This window comes from Chrysemys picta, chromosome 3 (genome assembly GCF_011386835.1).
Source record: "Chrysemys picta bellii isolate R12L10 chromosome 3, ASM1138683v2, whole genome shotgun sequence".
NCBI classification, from domain to species: Eukaryota; Metazoa; Chordata; order Testudines; family Emydidae; genus Chrysemys; species Chrysemys picta.
Window position 1 is genome coordinate 123,062,051 of NC_088793.1, and position 26,740 is coordinate 123,088,790.

General features: G+C 41.2%; 1 protein-coding gene and 1 long non-coding RNA gene across 2 annotated transcripts in view; one reads left to right on the forward strand and one right to left on the reverse strand.

Moving 5' to 3' along the window:
* QKI (QKI, KH domain containing RNA binding) overlaps positions 1-26,740 on the forward strand; it is a 305,977-nt gene that overhangs the window by 63,243 nt on the left and 215,994 nt on the right. Inside the window, 1 exon segment of the mRNA XM_065590404.1 lies at positions 2,313-2,455. Within this exon segment, the coding sequence (XP_065446476.1) occupies positions 2,313-2,455 (143 nt within the window).
* LOC122174377 (uncharacterized) overlaps positions 1-26,740 on the reverse strand; it is a 40,667-nt gene that overhangs the window by 1,120 nt on the left and 12,807 nt on the right. The window contains exon 2 of the long non-coding RNA XR_006176100.2: positions 17,417-17,503. This is a non-coding gene — a long non-coding RNA (uncharacterized LOC122174377). The remainder of the gene's footprint in view (positions 1-17,416; positions 17,504-26,740) is intronic.

Sequence of the window (26,740 nt, forward strand, 5' to 3'; positions counted from 1 at the left end):
TGTGTACACACACAAAGGATTTTGTTTCAAGGAGACCTCTCTCCTGCATTATGCTTGGATGGCATAAAGGAGTGATTTTTCTTTGGTTAATGATATTAAAAGAAGTATCAAAGATCGATCCTTATTAAATGTTCTATTATTTTCGTAGATAACTCCAGAAATTTGACAAGTTAAAGGTTTGACAAGATTAATTTTAAAAAAAAAAGCTGATCCTTTTTCAAGGGATGCCAATTTGAAAAATCTTTTGTTTCTGAAAACTTTGTACTTACAAAAGTTACATTACTATGAAAGTAGTCAACATAAATAATTTTTCAGTTTGTTTACCGTGGCCAGACTTCATACTCAGTTGTCCCATATCCTATTCTCTTCCCCCCCCTCCTGTTCCAACAACGTATTTTATACACCTTTTCCTATTCCACTCGCACATGTCCACATATTTTTATAAGGTTTCAGCCCCTGCCCATGTGTGGTATTCTGGCTAACAGTAGTTAAACTTTTGACTAACATCTGTTTTGCGTTAATTAATGTCCCAATAGTTTCAATGTGTGATTACTTTATTGCAAAAATATCTTATGATCATATGTTTGTGGTTTACCTGTTTATCAGACAATGCATTGCTAAACTATCACAAGATCTATATTGGTAAATTTTATAACTTTAGGTCAGGAACATAATACACATGCTAACTTATGTCAACTGCCAATTTCTTCTGGGTCTCACTAAGCCCTTAACACTTCATGCTTAAAACTTATAGCCAAGCATATTTTTAGTAATATATTTTGTTTTTCTACTTGCGGTTACAGCTTCAGTAACTTCCAATATTATTTCTATATGCATGCTTAGAAAATAGATTATATTTTACCCCAAATCATATTTCCTCCAGGATAAGGTCATGGGTCAACAGTCAACCACACCATGGGAGCACAGGAAATTTGTGGTGCAGCAGGGAATTGAACCCAGGACTTCTAAGTTGGAGGCTAATTCCCTAGCCATTGGATCATCCTGCCTCTGAGTCCTGGTCTACACTGGGTGGGACTGATCTACGATACGCAACTTCAGTTACGAGAATAGCGTAGATGAAGTCAACGTATCTTAGATCGAATTAAAATTACTTACTTCGCGTCCTCATGGCGAGGGATCGACGTCCGCGGCTCCCCTGTCAACTTTGCTTCCGAGTTCAGCAGTCGATGGGAGAGCGATCGGGGATCGACTTATTGGGTCTACACTACATGCGATAAATCGATCTACGATAGATCGATCGCTACCCACCGATTCAGCGGGTAGTGTAGACGTACCCTGAGTCTTGAATGCACTGTTTTCATTTTAGCTATTGATCAGTATTACCCGATACTATTAATTTATTGCAGGAAAATCTCCATTTCAGAATGCTGTTTGATCTTTAAACTTTCCTCAGCTCAAAATAATTAGGAAAAAATTTAATCCTATGATGCAAATTCAGTGTTCTGAATAAGGAAACTAATCTGCAATATAGACATTTTAATGCTTTTATATCCTTCACTGCATAATTCGTCATTGACTTTTAACTCTTTCACTCGCTCACAATTGATGTTTATGTTGTTTTGCTGAAGTCTAGGTTTGAAGTTGCTGTGCTAATTTTTATCCCTAAAAGAAATGAATTATGACAGCAGTTATTGTAGGCTCAGTTTGTGTGCAAAGAGAATGCAAATGGAATACTGACAACTTAGAAAAATAATAAATAAAAATCCTTCATGTGGTTTGGTTTCAATCCGTATGAGAAGTAGTCTAAAATTATAATCTGATTATAATAATTGCACCATTTTTAGTTTCCAAATACTATAATTATCAACCAAATACCAAGTATGGATTACTGTCAGAATTCATTGTGGTGATGTTTGATAATTAAATCATGTGAATGAGTAAAACTATTGTTATCTTTCTGGCACCTTTACACCTAATATTTAAATGGTATGATAAATTAACTGCTTTTTTTTTTTCAAAGTTATAAAATTTTGTGTGCACATTTTTTCCTGGACTTTTAGGAATTTCACATGACACTTTTTTCCACCTGAGAGCAGTTCATTTTCTAAGTAGGTTGTCTAGGTAGAGACTGCCAAACATGAAGAAAAAACACTTCCCCTTAAATATTGGCATGGACACTAGTATATAATTTAAAAACAAAAAAACCTACACATTTGTGTATACACTTCCCAATGACTTTCAGAAAGTTAGGAGAAGTGTTAATGCAGGGAAGTTGTAATCGATAAGATAAAATCACTGTCATACAAGATATCATGTTTAATACATAATATACGTTTTTCCCCTCCCCACAGAAATTAGCAGAGTACGGAAAGACATGTATAACGACACATTAAATGGTAGTACGGAGAAGAGAAGTGCAGAATTACCAGATGCTGTGGGACCTATTGTACAGTTACAAGAGAAACTATATGTGCCTGTAAAAGAATATCCAGATGTAAGTATATCTTTTTTTAATTCATAAACTGTTCCAGTCCTTGTGCTCCTTTGTAAATGTATATTGCATGTGATGACTCCTTTGTATCACAGTTAAAGCTTCTTTTGAACCCATAAGTATTGCTTTCTAAAAGGAAAGTTTATTTGCACCTTTTCTGGTTGTAATTCTGCGAAAATTAAATGGTGGGAATTCTGTGGTTTGGGTTTTGTTTTTCTTTTTTTCCCCTCTGATTTCCAACCAGATGTGTTTTGGTTTATAGGTAAAAAGTTTTTTTTTTACTGCTTAACTGCCAACCCTGAAAAATATATACCAGAACTGAGAATTCAGCAATGTTAACCTTCCTCCTGATGCATTGTCACCAGTAACAAGATTCTGCTTTCTACTTAAATCTGCTGTCAGTGACACCTTTATATCCCCAATTGTCTTCCATGGGTTTGTACAGGTGTTACTGATTTTAAATTGGTAAATGATGGTTTATGCACAAAAAGGGATGGAATTACTGTCTTGCCTAATAGTCTTGGGGAAACATTCCATTATTTCCAAAGCAGCATCTTCAGCATTCTTTCCTTTCCTTTATGGAGACTGGCAATATGATCTGGCATTCAATTAATATTTTTACATAACTTATTCTGCATGTCAGATGCCTAATTTAGGAGAACAGTTCTCCTAATCTTCCTATAACTATTTATTAAAAACTTCAAGTAGGTAAGCTTAATCAACTTTCATTCGTGGCAAAGAGTTCAGTGGCGTGCTGCAAGATTCTGTAATACGAAAAGGGAATGAGCAGTGAGGTGACAATTTCAGATAATGCTCAGTGGTACCTAACCAAGCTAGATGAATGGGCACTACAAAACACTATTGTAGGTCAGAGTCAGTGTTGACAAATGAAAAGTAATGAACATAGGAAGGAATTATTTGAATGACTTGTACTCCTTACCCAGTTCTGAATTAGCTATAGTGATTCAGGAAGAAGGCCTAGACATCCTTATGGACAATTCAATGAAGAAACAAAAACAGCAGGAAGTATTGGTAATGGAAAATATGAAAATACAATTCCATTATATAAATCAGTGGTAATATTTTGTTCTGTATAGGTTCTTAAAACATTATTAGAAGGCACTGTGAATGGTACAAGTGTCATGACTAACATCTGTCGTGGTTGGTTCTTATAATTTTTCCCCAGAGGGAGAAGAATTGTGTGAACTGGAGTGTTTTTTGTTGCTGCCAAATGTCAGAGAAGGCAAGGATGAAGTAGTCCTTGCACCTAGAAGAGGAAGGTGGGGAGGTTTGTGATAGTCTGTACTTCGGGTGGGAGTTAATTCCAGTGCCTTGGACTGACCCCCAAGAAAGCCCTGTTTCCTACATAGATGAGCTTTATTTTTATGGCAGAAAGTTTCATTGTGCTAGAGGAGTGGAGCTGTTGATCGTGAGCTTCATCCCGGAGCTCTAGATCTTTTGGATACACTGGATCCAGACTATTGAGTGCCTTGAAGATTATTATTCAGTGGGAAACCAATGTAGAGAGCATAGGACAGATGTGCTTATGAGTAGCTGAGAGGAGATGCTATAGTGTTCTATACTAGTTGCAGGTTCCTAAGTGTCAAAGGCTTCATGTCCAGATACGCAACATTGCTGTAGTCCATTTGAGAGGTGGTGGAAGTGTGTAAAGGAGGCTAGGTGATTGTCTACTAGAAAGAGTTGGCGTCTCTTAGCCAGTGGAGATCAGGGGAAAGCGTTACTTGTGGGTATTGCTGAGTGAAAGCTTACTGTTAGGAAGGACTCTGGGCGTATTAAGCTACAAACTGAATCGACCAGTTGTGTAGGTGTATCTTTCAGCAAATGAAGATGACACTGTGGCTGTAAACTCTTCATAGTGCTTTCTTCTGCTCACCACCTCTATTTTGCTTGGTTTCAGCTTGGGCTAGCTTATGTTGTCAAAACAGTTTGTCATTATTGTGGCAGTGACATGGTCATATTTGCTGAAAAAAAGGTAGAGCTGTATCATTTGTATATTGCTGGCACTTCACTCTGTCATCTGACCACTTCACCTAGTGGTTGTATGTACATCTTGAATAAGACAAGACTGAGCAAACTGATTCTTGTGCGACTCCACAAGTGAGGACTAGTGGTGGAGTTGCAGTTTTGCATTACTACTTCTTCAGTGTGTTCCTCCAGGAAAGACTTTCACCATTTCAGCACGTTCCCTGGACCTCTGCCACCTCTCAGGTTGACAATATCAAATGTAGGGATGTAAATATCATTTTAAGATTAACCAGTTAAAACATTAAAATCATATCGTTTAACTGGTTAATTGATTAAAGGGAGAGGGGCTGGGGTTGCTCCGGCCAGAAGGCACTGGGCCGGGGCTGCTGCTGGGATTGGTGTGCCGGCCCGCCCAGGTCTGGGGGTTAACCGGTAAGACTGATGCTTACCGGTTAATAGTGTAATCGTTTACTATTTTACATCCCTAATCAAATGCTGCAGAGAGATCTAGGAGGGTGAGAATGGATATCTGCCCTTCTTCCACTGACAGCAGGAAATTATCCTTCAGTGCCACTAGAGCAGCTTTCATCCCATAACCCAGAGTGAAACCAGGTTGTGCTGAGTGTATAAAAGATATTAGCCTTAATCAAATAAGCTGGCCTTTGGTAGTGTCTGAGTTTATGCAAAAACAGTAGGTTTGAAACAGTGCTAGGTAGTTAGGACCGATAAACCCAGAGTGAGGTTTTCAGTGTTGGTCAGACTATTGTTAGTTTGAAAGAGGAAGTGAAGTTTCCTTCCTTGAATGAAGCATTGGTTATTTTGATCATGAGTGGTACCAGTTGCCCATGACTCTTTCACAAGCCAGGGAAAATACAGGTTGGATTTATAGATCTTGAGTTGAAATTCCTTTAGGGTGTCCAGTAATTCTGTATGAGTGAGCATACTGATTCCAAGAATGCTGGCAGGTTGTTGGTTGGTAGGTATAAGTGGAATGGATTCTCACAACTAACCTGGTCTGTCACTGTTCAATTTTGGTCATCCTTTATTTAAAAAAAAAAAAAAAAAAAAAAAGTAGAAATAAATGAGCTTCAGAGGAGAGTAGTGACTGATTACCAACATGAAAAATGAATAGTTTGGGACTACTGATGAATAACACTGGTCTACAATTTTTGAGAAGTCGTCTGCTTCAGAGATAAAATGTGCTATTTATTATGTATTTTGATGTGCTGAATTCAAATATGACAATTAAAACAACTGAGTGGCTACTGTTTCTAAGATGTTTTTACATTTTATGTCTATGTATATTGTGTAGATAGGTTTACAATTTATGATTAAAACTCTACTAAGTCTTTTCATGTGTTTATGGTTGCTTTACATGATATTTCACTGTCCTGTTTATGTAACACTTTAAAAATCAGCAAAAGGGTTATATAAATAAAATTTATTATGAAACAAAAGGCAAACAACTATTATGTACATAGTTTAGTCCTATTCAGGGTCTACTCGGCGCTTCTTGGCTTGTCTCTTGTATTCATTAAATGGAGCATCTCTTGTCACTGCCCAGCAATAGTCTGCAAGCATTGATGGGCTCCATTTGCCCTGATTGCAACAATGGAGAAACGCTATGTCCTGGTGAAATCGCTCGCCGTGCACGTCGCTCACTGCTCCGCAGTTCGTTGGAAAAAAAATCTAGATGAGAGTGCAAAAAATGTATCTTTAGTGACATGTTGCAACCAAGGCTTTTGTATGCCTTGAGGAGGTTTTCCACCAACAACCTGTAGTTGTCTGCCTTGTTGTTTCAGAGAAAATTTATTGCCACTAACTGGAAGGCTTTCCATGCTGTCTTTTCCTTGCCACGCAGTGCATGGTCAAATGCATCATCTCGAAGAAGTTCACGAATCTGAGGACCAACCAAGACACCTTCCTTTATCTTAGCTTCACTTAACCTTGGAAATTTTCCACGGAGGTACTTGAAAGCTGCTTGTGTTTTGTCAATGGCCTTGACAAAGTTCTTCATCAGACCCAGCTTGATGTGTAAGGCTGGTAACAAAATCTTCCTTGATTCAACAAGTGGTGGATGCTGAACACTTTTCCTCCCAGGCTCCATTGACTGTCGGAGTGGCCAATCTTTCTTGATGTAGTGGGAATCTCTTGCATGACTATCCCATTCGCAGAGAAAACAGCAGTACTTTGTGTATCCAGTCTGCAGACCAAGCAAGAGAGCAACAACCTTCAAATCGCCACAAAGCTGCCACTGATGTTGGTCATAGTTTATGCACCTCAAAAGTTGTTTAATGTTGTCATAGGTTTCCTTCATATGGACTGCATGACCAACTGGAATTGATGGCAAAACATTGCCATTATGCAGTAAAACAGCTTTAAGACTCGTCTTCGATGAATCAATGAACAGTCTCCACTCATCTGGATCGTGAACGATGTTGAGGGCTGCCATCACACCATCGATGTTGTTGCACACTACAAGATCACCTTCCATGAAGAAGAATGGGACAAGATCCTTTTGACGGTCACGGAACATGGAAACCCTAACATCACCTGCCAGGAGATTCCACTGCTGTAGTCTGGAGCCCAACAGCTCCGCCTTACTCTTGGGTAGTTCCAAATCCCTGACAAGGTCATTCAGTTCACCTTGTGTTATGAGGTGTGGTTCAGAGGAGGAGGAGGATGGGAGAAAATGTGGGTCCTGTGACATTGATGGTACAGGACCAGAAGTTTCATCCTCTTCCTCTTCCTCGTCTGACTCAAGTGAGAATGATTCTGGTGCATCAGGAACTGGCAGTCCTTCTCCGTGGGGTACTGGGGGTATAGCTGATGGAATGCTTGGATAATGCACAGTCCACTTTTTGTTCTTTGACATACCTTTCCCAACTGGAGGCACCATGCAGAAGTAACAATTGCTGGTATGATCTGTTGGCTCTCTCCAAATCATTGGCACTGCAAAAAGCATAGATTTCCTTCTCCTGTTCAACCACTGGCGAAGATTTGTTGCACAAGTGTTGCAGCATATGTGTGGGGCCCACCTCTTGTCCTAATCTCCAATTTTGCAGCCAAAATAAAGGTGATAGGCTTTCTTAACCATAGTGGTTATACTGTGCTTTTGTGATGCAAAAGTCACTTCACCATAAACATAGCAGAAGTTATCTGCACTGTTCACACAAGTTCGAGGTGTCTCTGCTCACTTTGGCTAAACAGAAATGTGTCCCTTTGCAAAGTCAAACACTGACAAATAAGAGAGCACGACACTGTATGATTTCTAGAGCTGATCTAGGGCAATTTGTTCAGCAGAGTGATGTAAGCTTCGTTATGATTGCATCATCCATGACTTCTAGGAATAACATGATGCAATTCATATCATGTATGACGCAATACCAGCTTCAGATTGCATCATTCATTGTTTTGCCTAAAAAGCAAGTACTGTCCAAACCCAGTCATAGATTTATTCATAGATCCAGTCAAAGATGTATTTTAGTCATTTCTGGTTTAAATTGAGATCCCTTCCCTTTATAACTCGCTTATCCTCCGCCATTCCCAAGTCAATGGTCGTATATACTGACCCAATAGCATATTTTGAAAACTAGAGCCAATCAACAATTTTAAGCATAATTTTCGTTCTCAGTGACCCAGTATTAGTAAAGTTTGACTACATTTATGTCAGAAGCATTTTGGCTGTAGAGCAGTGTAAGAAGGGACGTGATAAAAGCATAGAAAATAGTGAGTGGTATGGAGAAGGTAGACCAGGCACTTTTATTTATCCTTTCTCATAATACAATAACTATGCCTCTTTTCATGCCCTTTAAAATGTCCCAAATTGGGGTAACTCAGTACTATCCCGAATACTGCTAAACTTTGGCCTTAACATCATGTGGAAATGAAGTACACCATGATATTATATGCACAAGTTTTTGCCACTTACTTGAATAACACAAGTATCAGAGGGGTAGTCGTGTTAATCTGGATCTGTAAAAGCAGCAGAGAGTCCTGTGGCACCTTATAGACTAACACACGTATTGGAGCATGAGCTTTCGTGGGTGAATACCCACTTCGTCGGATGCATGATCTATTCACATGCATCCAGAGTTGACAAAATATGTCCGGAGAAGATTTTTTTAACAAGAGTATTGGAAAGGATCTAAACCCTCATGCTTCATTTAACAAACCAAACCGTTTTAACTAGTGAAGATTAGGAAGGAACTTTGAGGGTCAGTTATTCCATATTTACCTTATGCAGGGTTTCTTGCACCTTTTAATGCAGTTGATACTGTCTACAGTTGGAGACCAGATAATGCACTAAGTAGGAATTGCCATACTGGATCAGACCAATGCTCTGTTTTCCTAATGTAACTTGGTCTGTCACGACTAGAGACCTAAACTAACAATACTTGAAGGAGAAATAGATTAATTAGTAACTCTACAGTCTATTCAATGAATTAGATAGGGAAATAGGGTTGGGAGTAAGACACGCTTTTCCTATTACTTCCTAGTCTCTAATATGGATTCTTATTAAGCAGCACAGACCTGGAGTGGAATGTGGGCTACGGATCCTTATATAATCTTGTAATGAATGTTGAGTTTAGTGATAGACATGTATGTCGCTCTGGCGACCAGCGCTTTCTGGAAGGGTGTGAACTTCATACCAGAAGACAATATGCATACTAACTATCTAATACAGTGAAACCCCACTATAACGTGATAATTGGGGTCCAAAAAATTTGATCACGATAAATGCAGGGTCGCTTTATAGCGGGGTTACGAAAATTTACCATTTCAAGCCGGTCAGTTTGTCTTGTTAAAAAAAAAAAAAAAAAAAAAAAAAACGTATCCCAGCGTGTTTCAAACAGAAAAGTAGTAATTTAATTACATGTACATGAAAGAAACGTGCAATCGACTATACTAATCATTGCGCAGTATGCAGTGTCAATCTGGTTGCATGACTCCATAATTTTAAATTTCATCACTTCTTAAAAAAGCTATGTAGTGTGGTCTGCTTATGTGCCGCGGACTGTTGGATTCTAGCAAAGTCAAATATGCTTCTGAGTTGGAGGATTTTGACGCTGTCCAAGTCTTGAGTTTCCAGCCATCTCAAACTGGCTCCTAGGTGCTTTACTGCCTCGGACACTTTTGGTGTGGGAGTTGAGGTGGCGTCGTCGTCATTAGCGCTACTGGTTTCAGGGTCTGGTGGTGCAGCTTCATTCTTTCTGCTGACATTTGCAACAATTTCATCATTTGAGATGTGTTCATATATGGAGCAGATGTCATCTGCTGAAAACCAGTTGAGGATATCCTGGTGACTGTGCTCATATTCTCTGAGTGCTTCTTTGGCTAAACATGCGTCGTCTTCAATGAATCTTGTAAATTCAGGCTCGTCGTCATTACCATCATGTTGTGTAGACGGAAAAACTGGACCAAGACCCTTTATCCAGCATCGTTCAATTCAGTGTGCAGAGATAGCATCCCAGGCTTTCCTGCCAATGTGACAGACTTCTTTCAAGTTGAGTGACGCCAGTGATGTGTCGACGGAGGAGTTGTTATCCACTACCATCCGCTTGATCATTTTGCGACGATAGTTTTGCTTAAATACCAATATGATGCCTTGGTCCAGTGGCTGGATTTCTGACGTAGTGTTCTTTGGGAGATAAGAGAGTTTAATCTTGCCGTCACGACTGATAAGGCAGGGCAGTTATCCAGCAGGAGGAGAGCTTTATCCTCCTGCTTGAGTTTTCGCAAATGAGCCCGAACGGCTGGCACAAAAGTGTTATGGAACCAGTCTTTAAATATGGAGCTATTCATCCATGCATTCTTGCTGTTGGTGTATTCAAAGGGAAGGGCCTTCATATTAATATGATGAAAACATCTGGGAGACCTTGGTTTTCCGATCATCAGAGGTCTGACTTTGTGGCTGCCAGACTTGACGCAAAACAAGAGAGTGACTCGGTCCTTCCTCTGCTTAAAGCCTTCACGTTTGTGACTATCAGTCCTGGTTGCGAGGGTGCGATCAGGTAACATTTTAAAGTGTAAACCAGTCTTGTCGCAGTTGTAAACTTGATCGGCTGTGTAATAATCTTCCTCCAGCAACTTTTTAAGCTCAGTTGGGTAGGAATCAGCAGCCTCTTTATCAGCTGAGCAGATTTCCCCAGACACGATAACTTGGTTTATGGTGTGCCTTTTCTTGAATCTGTCCAGCCAGCCGTTATTTGCTTTAAATTTGGATTCATTTCCATTGATAAGGCGATCAAATTTCTCTGCTTGAGCTTTCAGAATAGCGCCAAAAAATGGGAACTCCTTCTGAGCGAGTCTGGACAAACCATTGATACAAGGCTGAATCTAGGCTTTGGTCATTAGCCAACTTGACCTTTTTACGCTGTAAACCAGTTTCCTCTTCAATAATGCAGGGTAGGTGTAACGTTATGAGTGTAATATAATATTTCATTGGAAGGTGACAGGGCCAGAAAGAGTTAATTAACTCAGACTGACCTGACCCATGGGTGAACCTTAAGGATTGATTAGGAAGATATGTAAATGAATAGAGCTTTGAAATGTAAGTCTGCTTCGTTAGAGATCTCAAGGGTAGATGATTGTTCAGGTCTTGTGATGTAAGCAAACAAGTCTTGTCTATTGCTATAACTTTAATTCAAAGATCAAAAAGGAATATTAACATTTATGATGATACTTGAGTGAAATAGTATTATTGTCTGTCTCTTTGAAGGTTGTGATAACCTGTATCTGAACTGTTTAATGGATAAATTACCCTGTGCTAATTGCCAGGATGTTTGGAAGGAGAATTAAGCCTATTTTCTCAGGCCGAAAGGCTGCTGGAAATGTATAAGAACCCTGAGACATGATCCTACTTCATCTCAGATCTGCTTTGGGTTTCAAGAGGGGGAAACCTTAAACCACAAGGATTGAAATCCCCAGTCTTTGACTGGAGCCACCCTGAATATGGACATTGAATTATAATCTATGGACTATTTCTAAAAGGACTTTTGGCAACTATAAGCTCACCTCTGCTATGTATCTGAACCTCAAGAATTGAATTCAAGTCTGTATGTATATTCATCTTTTAACCAACACACTCTCTTCTTTTTTTAATAAATTTTAGCGTAGTTAATAAGAATTGGCTATAAGCGTATATTTTGAGTAAGATCCAAGTTATAATTGGACCTGGGTATGTGGCCGATCCTTTTGGGATTGGAAGAACCTTTTATTTCTTATGATGAGATAAGATTCTCAGTAGTAATCATCATCATGTATGTTGTGTGTGTCTGGACGGAGGCCTGAGGCTGGGTACTTTAAGGGAACTGCGTTGTTTGGACTTCTGAGTAACCAGTGAGGTACTACAAAAGCTGTTTTTTGCTGGTTTGGTAAATCTAAATATTGAAATATCCACCAGCGTTTGGGGTTAGTCTCCCCCGTTTTGTATGCAGTTCACACTAATTGAGTGACCTCAGCTGGCTCCCACGGGCAGCACCGTCACAGTAGGCTATGGAGCTTTTCTTCTTTTTTCCACCCTCGCAGAGTGGACTTGCTAATTCCTAGATCTCTAGCAAGCTGAGTTTGTTGTTTGCCCTTGTTTAGTTGATCCAGGGCGTACAATTTCTCTTGGGCAGAAAACTACTTGCATTTGCGAACTGGCGTATCCATAACGGTAAAATATTTTAAAAAATATTTTAAATCAATAACAAGTTTCATAGGCAAACACCATACACATGTACAACCCAAGAACTTAAGTGCAATGGGCCTGCAATGGCCGCGGGTCACTTTATCCTATAAGACCGGAAGAATGCGGCTTAATTATAAATGCCGTAAAAAAAAGTGTTCCGGCAAAACACGAACAGTATTATGGCTTAAAAGGGGAGCCAACTTAAGATTGCATTATATTCGAATTCGCTTTATCACGGGGCGCGTCATTGCGAGGTTTGACTGTAGAACTACAATTCTTTTATATGAAGATATCAGACTATTTTTTCTGTATTTACAAGTTAGAAACTTTAAACTGGAGGCTCTCTATTAAGGAGCTGCAATAAAGGTTTTATTTTGAGAAGCAGTAAATGAGCTGCCTGAAGCTTTCCTTTAAATTACAGTTTTCCAGTAAACACTGTGAGTAGTGTAATTATTGGATTTGTAGTTCATATAAGAAATTATAAAAATGTAATATATCCTATGATTGAAATATCTACAGCTGATGTTTTCAGGTTAAGTCTGGAGTGCAGTGAAGTGTAACTTATGCAACACTACGCTTCCTTTGAGCTCAAGAATTTGGGATTTCCACTGGGAACCATAATTTCACTGTATAAGATGCAGTTTTAAAAACACAATACTGTGTATAAATGCCAACTTGTACTTTAAAAGCATGACTTCAGTATCATTCAGACTTGGAAGTGTGCAGTAGGTGAATGAACTGAGTTCAGATCAGATTGATCTAATTAACTCATTCTGTCACTATCATTCTCTTCTGATTTTCAATCATTTATCCCTTACAAGGACATAAAGATTAATAAAGTTTATAGGTTTGTAGAAGAGGCATGACCAGAGGATGACTATATGAGGGGAAATTCAATCATTTTATACAAAATCCTAGTTAAAACTATGAAGTTTTAATAAATAGCACCCTAAATACTCAACATGATGTATATAGATCAGTATGCTGGATACTGAGAATACTACGGCATAGTGCTCCACTCCAGGTGTTGGTGCGTCCCTGCACCTTTGCTCAGAGATTTTTACAGCTGTACTCATACCGGTCGCGCATGCACAGAGCCTGACACCCCCCCTCCCCCCCCCCGGCTCTGAGTGTACCTTAATAGTACACGTGCACAACCAGTCTCCTCAGTTCCTTCTCTACCGTCCCTGGCCTGAGACGGAGCTCAGCAGACTTGTTAGAGAATTTCTTCTCTCCCTTGTTCAACTTGTTTCCCTCTTAGTTTAGCTTACTAGTAATATTTAGGTACCCTTTTTCCCTTCTCTCTCTCCTCTTAAAAAATAAATAAATAAATAAAAAACAAACCAAAAAAAAACCTTTTTTGTTCCTGTCAGCGCAGCTGCTTCTGACATGCCTGGCTCTCCAGGTTTTAAGCGCTACTCTAACTGTAATGATGCCATCCCTCTTTCAGATGGCCATTCTAAATGTATTAAATGTTTGGGGGAGTCCGACATTCCCCCAAAATGTGCCCACTACAGGAAGTTGAAATCCGGGGCACGCAAAGTCAGGGAGCTGTGGCTAAAACTGTTCCTGCTGCAAAAATCTCTTGGACCAGCCTCAGACCTGGGCTCTGACTCTGCTGTATACCTCAGGCCCCCTCTTCCCCCCCCCGGCTTTAAAGAGACAAAAGAAAACTTCAAAAAAAATCACTTACCCGCAAAGGGTATTCGCAGGGACAAGCGTTCTCCAGGGACTGCTTCCCTCCCTGCGCTCCCCTGGCTGAGTACGTTTGATGCACTGGTCTCCTCCGGCGCTGTGCAAAACAGGGCTGCGGCGGTCACACACACCTCCGGTGCCAAGGCTTCAGGCTTTCAGTTGCTTGCCTCTCACACAGCACAGTTTGGCACCACAATGGAAGTGGTGCTGAGGCATGCTAGCCTGCCTGACCCCCTACAGGCTCCTCTCACTCTCTCAGCACTGTCAGCCTTTGATCTAGCCAGCAGGAATGCTCGGGATTCTGGTGCAGAGGAATCCCTCCTCACAAGAAATTCCTCTTGCTCAGCCCTCCCCTCACAGAGGCACTGGGGCAGGGCAATTCACACACTAAAGGGACCTCCTGGTGTTACTGTCTTGCAATCACCCCTACTTAACACCTACTACTTCTCTCTGGATCCTCACACAAGGTCTGCACAGCTTTCTTGTGATGAGTGATGAGGAATCTGGGCTGCAGGGAGAATTTTCACCTTACCAGATCACCTGTTCACAGACCCTGGTCAAGAGAGGTCATAGATGTGACGGGTTGGATCACAGAAACCCCCTTGGGAGCTGCCACCCGATGTGCAAAGACTACCCCTGCTTCTGTTTTCCCTGCCAGCTCAGGACTCCAGCACCCTGTCTTGCTGAGCCAGACACTCCCATCTGGCTCCAGACACAGATGCAGGGTCTGAATCTCCTGTCCCAAAGCTGCAAGTTTACCTGAAAACAGCTTACAGAAGTGCGCTTGTCTTTAGCACTCAGATGCCCAACTCCCAATGGGGTCTAAACCCAGATAAATCCGTTTTACCCTGCATAAAGCTTATGCAAGGCAAACTCATAAATTGTTCGCCCTCTATAACACTGATAGAGAGATATGCACAGTTGTTTGCTCCCCCAGGTATTAATACATACTCTGAGTAAATTACTAAATAGAAAGTGATTTTATTAAATACAGACAGTAGGATTTAAGTGGTTCAAAGTAGTAACAGACAGAACAAAGTAAGTCACCAAGCAAAATAAAATAAAATGCGCAAATCTATGCCTAATCAAACTGAATACAGATAATCTCACCCTCAGAGATGCTTCAGTAAGTTTTTCTCAGACTGGACACCTTCCAGGCCTGGGCACAATTCTTTCCCCTGGTACAGCTCTTGTTGCAGCTCAGGTGATAGCTAGGGGATTCTTCATGATGGCTCCTCCCCCTCTCTGTTCTCTTCCCCCCCTTTATATATCTTTTGCATAAGGCGGGAACTCTTTGTCCCTCTGGGTTTCCACCCCCCCTCACTGGAAAAGCACCAGGTTAAAGATGGATTCCAGTTCAGGTGACATGATCACATGTCACTGCAAGACTTCATTACTCACTTGCCAGCACACACATATACAGGAAGACTCACAGGTAAATACAGCCATCTGCAGACAATGGGAGTCATCAAGATTCCAAACCATCCTTAATGCTCCACACTTTACACAGTTACAATAGGCCCTCAGAGTTACATTTTATATTTCTAGTTTTAGATACAAGAGTGGTACATTTATACAAATCAGATGATCATACTCAGTAGATTATAAGCTTTGTAATGATACCTTACAAGAGACCTTTTGCATGAAGCATATCCCAGTTACGTTACATTCACTTATTACCGTATTTTCTCTAAAACTATCTCAGTTACATTATATTGACTTATTATCAAGTTTTTATAAAACCATATAGACTGCACAACGTCACAATAGAAAAGCTGCCTCATCCTATTACGAGGGTCCTGCCCCATGGTGCGTTAACCCCTGGATGGCACCACCCAAGCCCTTCCCACCACAGTGGCAATATTGGACTCCATGGGCTCCTTATACTCAGGACCATACTCGTTATACCAATGCAGCCAGGCGTGAGACCTGCTTGGTACCATCAGCTGATGACCCTGCCACTGACTCCAGACACCAGGGAGCCCTGTCACAACCGCAAGAGCAAGCACGGCCTGCCTCTAACCAGTTGTTCCGCCTGATGAAGCATTGCTTCCTCCTCCTCTTGATGACTTTTCAAAATTTCAAGACCTGTTTAAAAGAGCTGCCAATGAGCTACGAATTAACCTGGAGGAAGTTCCTGAACAGCAGCATGAGCTAACTGACATCCTGCAGCCCTCTTCTTCTAGAATTGCATTACCTATCAATGCAGCCCTTTCAGAACCTGCCAAGGCCATTTGGCAAACCCCGGCTGTAAGCCTGCTTACCTGTAAGAGAGCGGACTGAAAGTACTCAGAATTCCTTTTTAATCACCTAGTGCCAAACTCGCTGGTAGTAGACGCAGTTAACCAAAAGAACAAACACCAATTTCCCCATTCCACCGCCTCCGACAAGGACAGTAAGTGAGTAGATTTGCTCGGACGTAAGGTATACGCTTCTTCCACTTTGCTGTTTCACATTGCTAATTATACAGCCGTTCTAGCAAAGTATGACCACAAAAATTACAATAAATTCATGGACTTTGTTGATCATATACTAGAAGAAAAGAAACAACAATTTACAGCCATAGTTTCTGAGGGAGAAATCATCTCCCGCACTGCTCTTCAAGCTGCCCTTGATGTGACCAATACGATGGCACGGTCCACTGCCACAGCAGTTGTGATGTGCCGAGGGTTATGGCTCTCGTCCTCTTCCTTTCCCCAGGAGGTCCAGAGTACCACTGAGGATCTCCCTTTCGACAGTGACAAACTATTCGCCTCCACCCCAAATGATGTACTCCACTCCATGAAGGGCTCCATGGCAACTCTCCGGTCTTTAGGAATTCAAACCCTTATGACCAGAAGATGAGAATATAGATACCAGCCTTACCAACGACCACGTTACCCCACATACACCCAGCAATTCCGTAGATCTCACAAGCAACAGCAATAACAGCAACGCCAGAAATCCAGATACTAACGCCGCCGTCCCAACTCCTCGGCAGCGTCTCAGCCCCCTCCAACCAATAAGCAAATTTGAAGTCTTGGTCGAGGGTATAGAAAACCATATTCCCATTTCAGCGCTTACACCGCCTTTTGGTCACCGCCTAAGCTCATTCTCCCATCGACAAGTGGACTTTAGAGGTCGTCACAGTTGGCTATTCTATACCTTTCCTCTCCTCTCCCTGTCCCTCTTCAGGGACCCCTCTCATGAGCCACTGCTCCTCCAAGAAGGACAACATCTCCCTCAAGTGGGGGCAGTGGAAATCGTGCCCGAACAACACAGAGGGAAAGGTTTCTACTCCCATTACTACTTCACAGAAAAGAAAACTGGGGGATGGTGACAGATCTTTGACCTCAGGCGGTTAAACAAATTTATCAAAAAGCAAAAGTTCAAAATGGTTACCCTCACCACCATAATCCCAGTGCTGGAGCAAGGCGATGGGTTTTCAGCCCTCGACCTACAGGACTCTATTCACCCAGCCCACAGACCTTTTCTTCGTTTTACCCTCGGTTTGACACATTTTCAATACAGAGTGTTGCCCTTCAGCCTATCTACCGCTCCCCGAGTTTTCTCCAAACTCCTAGCCGTGGTTACTGCCCACCTCAGGAAACGGGGTGATATTTCCTTACCTCGATGATTGTCTCCTCAAAGCCTCAACAGTTGACGAAGTGCTTCGATCCACGCAGCTTACCGTTGCTTGCTTCCTTTCCCTTGGCCTGCAAATAAACAAAAACAAATCCACCTTATCTCCTACCCAACAACTGGAGTTCATAGGAGCGCACCTCGATTCCCAAATAGGAATAGCGTTGCTCCCGCTTGATTGCTTCAACACCATAAAACTCCTGGTTACAAAACTTCACAACAATCCCCAGGTCACTGCATGAGTCTGCATGCAACTATTAGGCCACATGGCCTTGTGTACTTTCGTGGTCAAAAATGCACACCTATACATGAGGTGCTTCCAAGCTTGGTTGGCCACAGTTTACAGACCGAACGTACATGCTCTAAACAAGCTTCTATCCATGCCCTTCAGAGTCAATGACTCCCTCCGATGGTGGACAGTTCCCTCCAACCTCTGCTCAGGAGTCCCCTTTCTCCAGGACTCCCCATCACTCATAATGACTACCGATGCATCCCTCACGGGATGGGGAGTGCACATGTCCTACCACGCAGCCCAGGGGCTATGGTCTTCCACTGAAGCCTCCCTACACATAAACGTACTGGAACAGCGAACCATACGCAATGCCTGCCATCACGTCCTCCCATTTATTCAGAACCAACATGTTCGGATAATGACAAACAACATCGCTTGCATGTTCTATGTCAACAGGCAGAGATGGGCTCGTTCTCATTCACTTTGCACAGAAGCCACGAAGCTGTGGAATTGGAGCTTCACAAACAACATCCAGATATCAGTCGCCTATCTTCCTGGGGCCCGGAATACCACCGTGGACAAACTAAGCAGACGTTTTCCCAGGGATCACGAATGGGAGATAAACGACATGATCATACACAGTATATTCCGTGTTTGGGGCTATACAACCCTGGACCTCTTTTGCGACTGTGAAGAACAAGAAATGTCTTGAGTTTTGCCCAAGAGTAGGATTGGGCAAACATTGCCTAGGAGATGCATTCCTGATCTCATGGGCTCAACACTTACTGTATGCTTTCCCCCAATACCGGTTCTCCGCAGAGTTCTGACAAAGATACGAACAGATCATGCCACGGTAATTCTGATTGCTCCGTCGTGGCCCAGACAACCATGGTTTCTGTTCCTCACCAGAATGTCAATTTGCCCATCGATTTCGTTGCCCCTCACTCCGAACTCATCTCAGCAACACGGCTGATTTCTTCACCCCAACCTGTCCATGCTTCACCTCAAAGCTTGGTTCCTCCATAGTTCTCCCAAAATGAAGTAGCATGCTCTGAGCAGGTTCAAAGATTGCTCCTATATAGGTGATGCGAGTAGGTTGTGTTCTGCTATCTCTGAAAGTGGAAGCAATTCACACAATGGTGCTCCACTAAACAACTCCCTCCTACTTCTGTACCTCTTCCACCCGTACTTGACTACCTATTAGACCTTAAACAATCTGGCCTTTCTTTCAGCTCCATCAAGGTCCACTTAGCTGCTATTACAACTTTTCATGACAAGAGCGACGATACCTCTGTTCTTGCTCATCCAATCACAAAGCGTTTTCTCAAAGGGTTCCAATACCTATACCTGGACATTAAACCTCCTACTCCTCCGTGGGACCTTCACTTAGTATTCTCCTGCTTAACTCAACAGCCATCCGAGTCCCTAGGCACTTGCTCCCTCTTGCACCCCTCTATGAAAACAGCATTCTTAGTGGCAATCATCTCTGTCCGGCCGTGCAGGAGAAATAGCAGCTCTCAGGGCGGACCCACCGTACACGTTGTTTTTTAAGGACAAGGTTACCCTCCACTACACCCCAAATTTCTTCCAAAGGTTCATTCGTCATTCCACATCAATGAGCCGATACACCTACCAATCTTCTTTCCTAAACCACATGCAAACTCTTTTGAATCCACAATGCATACGTTAGATGTATGCAGGGCTTTGTCCTTCTATCTGGCTAGAACCAAGCCCTTTAGAAATTCTTCTAGACTCTTTGTCTCCATTGCCGAGCGCTCCGAAGGGACACCTATTTCTACCCAGAGACTTTCAAACTGGATTTCTGACTGTATCCGACTGTGCTATCAAAGAAAGAAAGTTATGCCTCCAGCCGGCATCAGAACTCACTCCACTAGGTCTGTGGCTACCTCCGTGGTTTTTCTATGCAAAGTTCCTCTGGCTGACATCTGTAAAGCGACCACTTGGACTTCTGAACACACATTTGTTAAGCATTATACCCTTACTCAAGGCCCTCTCTCCGATACACAATTAGGCAGAGCTGTATTATTTACTGCATTTCTACCAAAGCCAAAGTCCCTACCTCCTTGAGATACACTGCTTTTAAGTCACCTGGAGTGGGCACCCCCAGGGACATCTCTCAAAGAAGAGGAGGAGGTTACTCACCTGTACAGTAACTGACTTTCTTCGAGATGAGTATCCCTGTGTGTGCTCCACTCCCCACCCTTCTTCCCTCTACTTCAGAGTTGGGGTAGCTTGGGGAGTCCAGTCGCGCATGCATACTATTAAGGTACACTCAGAGCGGGGGGGGCAGGCTCTGCGCGTGCGTGACCGGTACGAGTACTACTGTAAAAATCTCTGAGCGAAGGTGTAGGGATGCACCAACACCTGGAGTGGAGCACCCACAGGGACATCTCTTGAAGAAGGTCAGTTACTGCACAGGGTGAGTAACTTAATCTTCTCCATGCAGAACTTTAAATTAGTCATGAAGCACAGAAATATTAAGTTATTCTTAGGTTACCCTTATTTCTAGATAAGGGTAGGAACATATATAAAGTTACACTACTGAGGTATAAATGGCAGTTTTATTCAAGAAATAGTCAAAATAAAATAAAACCAAACCCTTGTATATGCCAATGCAGGATGTTAACCTACTTCTAGATTATGGGTGATAATCTTTATTTCAGTGCATATTAAATCACTTGTAATTAAAGAAAATAACTATATCTCAATTAAATTCAAACTAGCAAATTAAAATTAGTGCAACTATGGCAACCCTACCTTCGTATAGTTATGGCAAAATCTACAAGCACTTCAGTCTATGGCCTGAATCTCTAGCAAATTCCTAGGGTAAATTCTTCATAATTAGCTACAGTACGCTTTTAGGAGACAATAAATTTGTAATATTAACTTTTTAAAAATGAATAAATGTGGACGCACATATGAGGGGTAAGCATGTGAATTTGCGTATTTGCTTAGTCTTAGACCTCAGTCCATACCTTCTTCCTGACTGTTGCTAATGTGCAACTTTCTGCTTCTGCAGATTAATAGATGACTGAACACTTGCATAGACAGCTGAACATTGTATAAACAGTGACTCTGTCCAATTTTTCCAAATTTCTTTGCTGGAACAGAGTCGTTACAACTTTAAGTAAAGCAGATTGAGCAATCTTCGTATAGTCCTGTTTCTGAACTAGTAATTAGAAATATTTGACTTTCAAAAATCAAATTAAGGAATGATGGAATGGAACACTTTAATATGGTACATGATATTGATTTAGAAGAAGGATTTTTCTATCCATAGTCAACTCACCTAGAAAGTTTCCTGGGGAAAAATTAGTCACTTTGGAGAGGTGTTAGTTGGCAAACGAGTTTCTTACAGAACGATGGGATGTAGGATTTTTTTTTCCAGGTACACCAGTAAGCCTTAAATACCTGACCTGGGATTTGTTCTCAATTTCATCCTTTTCTGATATTAAATTCATGTAGTCCCCTACCATATCAGTTAATATGATGCAACACTGTAGATTCCAGAACAGTAGTTGTTTGAAACAATTGAGCAAAGCAGTCTGCAAAGCCCACAACTGTGTGCTCCTTATTCCATTCATTCTTACTACTTTGGAGTGTCTGTTTCAGGAATTAGAATTCTGACAGTTTTATCATGCTTTTTCTTTTAAAGAAATAATTTAAAATATTTGATCCTCCTGTATACATTTAGTCCCCTTGTGGTTTCATTTGACTCACTGATTTTAGAATTTGCAGGTATGTCCTATTGATTGGAGATGGGTATTTCCCTGCATCAGAGTTAATTAGTGAAGAGTTGGGTCTGGAAAAGATAATTGGCGCTTTAGTAAGCAGGTGAGTAAAGGACTTAATATTGTTTTATGAATGAATATTTAAAATTTATTTAGTATTTCTGATGCAGCTCATAGAAGATAAATTTATTTAAAATTTCCCGAAAAGAGCTTAGGGTAAACCTCTTATCAATTTAACCAATCTCTTGGAATTTGCACCCACAAATACAGTGCTAAATAAATGTTTTTAGATGGTAATCACAGGCTTAATAATAAAGTGCCCTGTTAGTTCTGATTAATGTGAAATTCTCTGTTGGAGCTCTTCTGTGGCTTCTTAGCAAGCAAAAATGTAAGAGCTCAATAATTATCACATCTAAAGTAGCATGTCCTTTGAGTATACTGCAGCTCAAAGACCAACACTGATAAACAGCTTGTGCGTACTTTCTGACCATTTTAGTTAAAATTATTTAATTAGTACAACACAACAATGAACATTGGGGATTCATTTGGCTACTGGGAACTTACTGACATAACAGCATTTAAATAATTTCTGCATTTGGTAAAATCAAAGTTTAATAGCATTCCTAATATGGATTATGCAAATGACAGCACCCTCTTTCACTTTTATTGTTCTCATTCTTTTGTGTTGCCTATCAGGAGAGTATCTGAAGGCTTTGTGCTTCAGTGTACTTATGCTGGATATAGGCCATCAGAAATTAGCCATGGCAGTACAGAAGGAGCAGAATCTTTGTGGTATTCATCCTCTCCTCCAAACACATGAAAGCCCTTCCCCAAAAGTACTGCGTGGTCAGTGTGCAAGGCTCTTAAGAGGACCAAGGTGAAAGTCAGATAATGGCTAGTCCACACAGCACAGTCAATTTCCAAACCTGGTGGAAATATCGACAGCAAAACTAGTGTTAATTAATGCTACTTAGAGACAGTAAATCTGCACTACACTGTTCCCTGCACTTGGTGGGGAACTGGTGTTTGAGCGGTTGGGGTATGTGTTGGTAGGGCACAAGCATGTGATAGGGACTAATGGCATTGTAACTCAAGTAGCCTTGCTACAAGAGTAGAGGAGGGTCAGGAATGCAGTATGGATGGGCAGACGTTCAGAGCAGAATCTAGGGGTTTCAAGGCTGTTCCTTGTCAGTGGGGAGAATTTATCAAACTGATGGAGCTTTCCTTTGCTGTATCCTTTTCTTGTCAGGAAGTTTGATATTGCTCTTAGTTAGCATGGTGGGCAGAGACATGAGAATAATTGGCATTTCAACTGAAGGATCTTGCTTCTTCAGAGTAAATTTATATAAATGGATTTGACTTGATTATGGTGCTATGAAGTCATTTTTAGGGTAAAAGTAACATGTTGGCTACAGTAGAACAATAAGTCATGCTTGGTGATCATGTTCATGTTTTGTGGGATATTGTAAAAGCATGAATTAAGTTTCCTAAAAATAACTTATTGCAGATGAAGATGTTTTTTAAATTTCAAAGGAAAATGGTTTGTTTTTTATGGACCCTCATTCCTGGGGAATACATGCATCCTTGGAACTTAAGGTATAGAAGTATCTGTTGTGGCCGTGGGCGTACCAACTGAGGGGGCAGTCACGATAAGGAGCAGGGGGGGTTGGATGGGTCGGGGATTCTGAGGGGGGCAGTCAGGGATGGGAAGTGGGAGGGGCCAGATAGAGGGTGGGGGCTAGGCTGTTTGGGGAGGCACAATGTTCCCTACCTGGCCCTCCATACTGTTTCGGAACCCTGATGTGGCCCTCAGGCCAAAAAGTTTGCTCTCCCCTGATCTAGGATCAAGATGGAAGCTGGAAGCTTGGAAGTTGGAACTTCATTAAACTCTCTTGCTCACTGTTGAGAAATAAGCAACTAACTTCTGTTTAGAAAGTAGGAAACCTACAAAGCAAATTTATGCTCTGAAAATGAAAAGGTTTTTTACTTTATCTTCTGATAGAGATTACAGCTGGCAAAGGTGAGACCTTTGACACTGTTTTCATTTAAATTCAGCTAAAGTTTAATGTAGCAGCTATATCATTTTATCTCTCTCCTGTTCAAGGTTCTTCAGTTTTTGCACACTCAGTAGTTGGTATACTTTTAAAAATGCTGCTAACTATGTTCCCTCCTGTTCTTGGTAGCCTCTAGTTGTAGGGCTTAGTCTTGGCGCTCACAGATTTAGGAAGTCGCCCTTCCAAAAGAGACTGTTCCACCTTCCTTGAACGGTGTTCCTTCGAAGTGGAAAATAACTTCAGCCAGGAGAATAAGTGAAATGCACGTCCTGATGACTCTTGCTTACACCAGATTTCTCAAAGATAAGATTCCAGTGGGCCTGCAACCTAAATTATGCCTGGCAGTAGTTTTAAATTTCTATTTAAGTCTATTAATGTCTGTAGTTTGTCCTATGTCCATGGTCTCTCTTATTGGTAAAACTAGAGTACATAGTTGAGAGGTTAAAAGAGCTGCCACTAATTACCAGGATAGGAATAGGTCTATTCATTGCACTCTTTTTGTAATTCAGGCTGAAAACTGCCTGGAAAACAGTACACATGGATAAAATTTCTCATGGTCTTCAAATGATAGTGTGGTGTCACAATTCCTGAAGATTTTGTTTCATGTTTCTATTGCATGAATAGCAGCTTCTATTGCCTGACAAGGAAATGTCTCTAGTTTTGTGATACAAAAATGGTATTTGACCATCTTAATACTTCTGCAAGGTAAACATCTCTTGTTAGCTAGATAGGTTCACCAGTTCAAGAGAGCAATCCGTCCAGTTTCCATTTCAGTGATCTTCCTTTGACCTACCTTTCAGTGTTGTCACTGCTAGTCAGTTTTCTAAAAGGGGGAATCCCTGTAGACCAGTGGCTCTCAACCTTTCCACACTACTGTACCCTTTTCAGGAGACTGTTTTGTGTATCCTCAAGTTTCACCTCACTTAAAAACTACTTGTTTACAAAATCAAGACATAAAAATACACAGTGTCACAGCATACTATACTAAAAAATTGCTTACTTTCTCATTTTTACCATGTAATTATAAAATAAATCAATTGGAATTTAAAAATTGCACTTACATTTCAGTGTCTGTATGAAATTTTAGTTTGTACTGACTTCGCTATTGATTTTTATGTAGCTTGTTGTAAAACTAGGCAAATATCTAGATGAGTTGATGTATCCCTTGGAAGACCTCTGCGCACCCCTGTTTGAGAACCACTGCTTGTAGACAATATTTGGAGAAGAAAGGGTGACAGGTATCAGCTAAATGAGTATATTGCCTCTATCTGGATCCAGAATTCCCACCTTCCCTTTTGTTCTTCAGAATATTTTTCAGCCATCTGGATAGGAAACAGAGGGATTTATCTCCGTAATCTAAATTTTGGATTTACAGGGAAGCATGTATATTGCTTCAGACACTCTCTTGTAACACACAAAGAACAGGAGTACTTGTGGCACCTTAGAGACTAACAAATTTGTTAGTCTCTAAGGTGCCACAAGTACTCCGGTTCTTTTTGCGGATACAGACTAACACGGCTGCTACTCTGAATCTTGTAACACAGAGTTCTGAGTTTGTGCTCCTGGGAGGCTTGTAACTTTTGCAGTATGGATCTATACTGTCTACTCAAATAATTATCAGCAAGCCAACTTTTTTGTCAGTTTGAGCCAGTTAGGGCAGTATTTTTTGACATAACATGGTTCTTCCTGCTTCATGTGGATCTGCTTATTGTCATGTTATGTGCAACTAAGTCTGTGAGCACAACTTCTTCTGTTTTGCTCATTCAAAGAACAATGTTATGTAGTTCAATTACTGTGTATGTTAAATGCATTGATTTATTTTGAAATATATGAATCTGAAAGGAATTAGCTATACACCTCTCCTCTTTTTTCACCCTTATAAAAAGTCCAAATCTTCACTCAAGCAACCCTCCCGATTCTTGAACTTTGTTTCCTATCTCTCAATTTGCCTCCCTTCAAATGAATTGCCTACTCTAGTGTTGGGTCATCCTGGGAAGGGCACTGGCCCTATCTGCTGGCATCATTGTCACTGTTGTCTACCCAGTGTGTAAATGTAAGCGGAATTTGATTCACTGTACATCTAGTTTTTCTTTCATACTTCCAAAACAAAACAAAAAAAACTTTTTATTGGAGCAGAAGCTTGTCAATAATTCTTAATAGTCGCCTAAGTAAGTCATTAAAAACTGAAAATTGATTCTAGTAGTTTTAGAAATTCAACACCTAATAGTTGTTGTAACTGACTGTAGTACATTTATATAAAGGAATAAGATGAAGATTACTGACCCTGTGTGGCATAGAAGAGGCAGTTAGAAAATGGAAAGGTTATAAGCAGAGTTCTGTTCGCTGCTAAAGGCTTTTTCTGATCTCATGTTTTGCACATTAAAAATGGTATTGAATAAATGGGTAGTGTATATAAGTGACTAACTGCTCTCTGGGCTTTGAATCAATAGGTCTAAGTGTTAAAGATTGCTGCACTTAATACTCTAATCAAGAGTTCACTTGTGGTCTGACAGGTTGACCCAATGATCTTTAAACTGAATCTACAAAAATGTTACTTGCTTCTAAGCCAATTGGCTTCTAACAAGCTGAGTAATATTTCTTTAAAATAGTGTGTGTCCCATTTATATTAAAAGTAAACCTGGAGCCCTCAAGACACACACTAAAAGGAACCTTGTGACGCTATTTCTTGCTCTCTGATTTTCTCCGATCTCCAAAGCAGTTAGGCCTAGTTAATGTTTGTATGAGACCTGATCTAAAAAATGCCTCTTATTTCATTAGGATTGTAGTCATCACTGTGCCAATATTGAGTTTATGCCCTGGTGTAGTACTAGGAGTTGCTCTGCTGTTGTGTTAGAGATACTGTATTTTGGATAAGATGCAAAATAGATTCTGGCACCTTGTGGTAATTAAAGAGCCCATGGCTCTTTTTTGCAGAAGTTGGGTTGTAAACAGTGGTGCAAGTACGGTGGTACAGTCCAGTAGGCCATGCCAGTAAGATATTTATAGCTGGTATGCCGTACTGGAAAGACACAGGAGGAGCCCGCCCCCAGCCCTTCCATGCAGCTGCATCTCCTGAGTCGTCCTGCTTGGGGTCTGTACAGCAGCCCCGCCGGAGGACAGGACTGTGGGGGGGGTGAGTGGAGGGGGTGGGAGGGGCGGTACAGCAGCTCCATTGCCACAGCTGTACCGCCTCTAGCGCTTCCACACAGCTGCGTCTCCTGAGTCCTGCCTGGGGTCTGTACAGCAGAAGTCTCCGGTGCAGCGGGAGGAGGA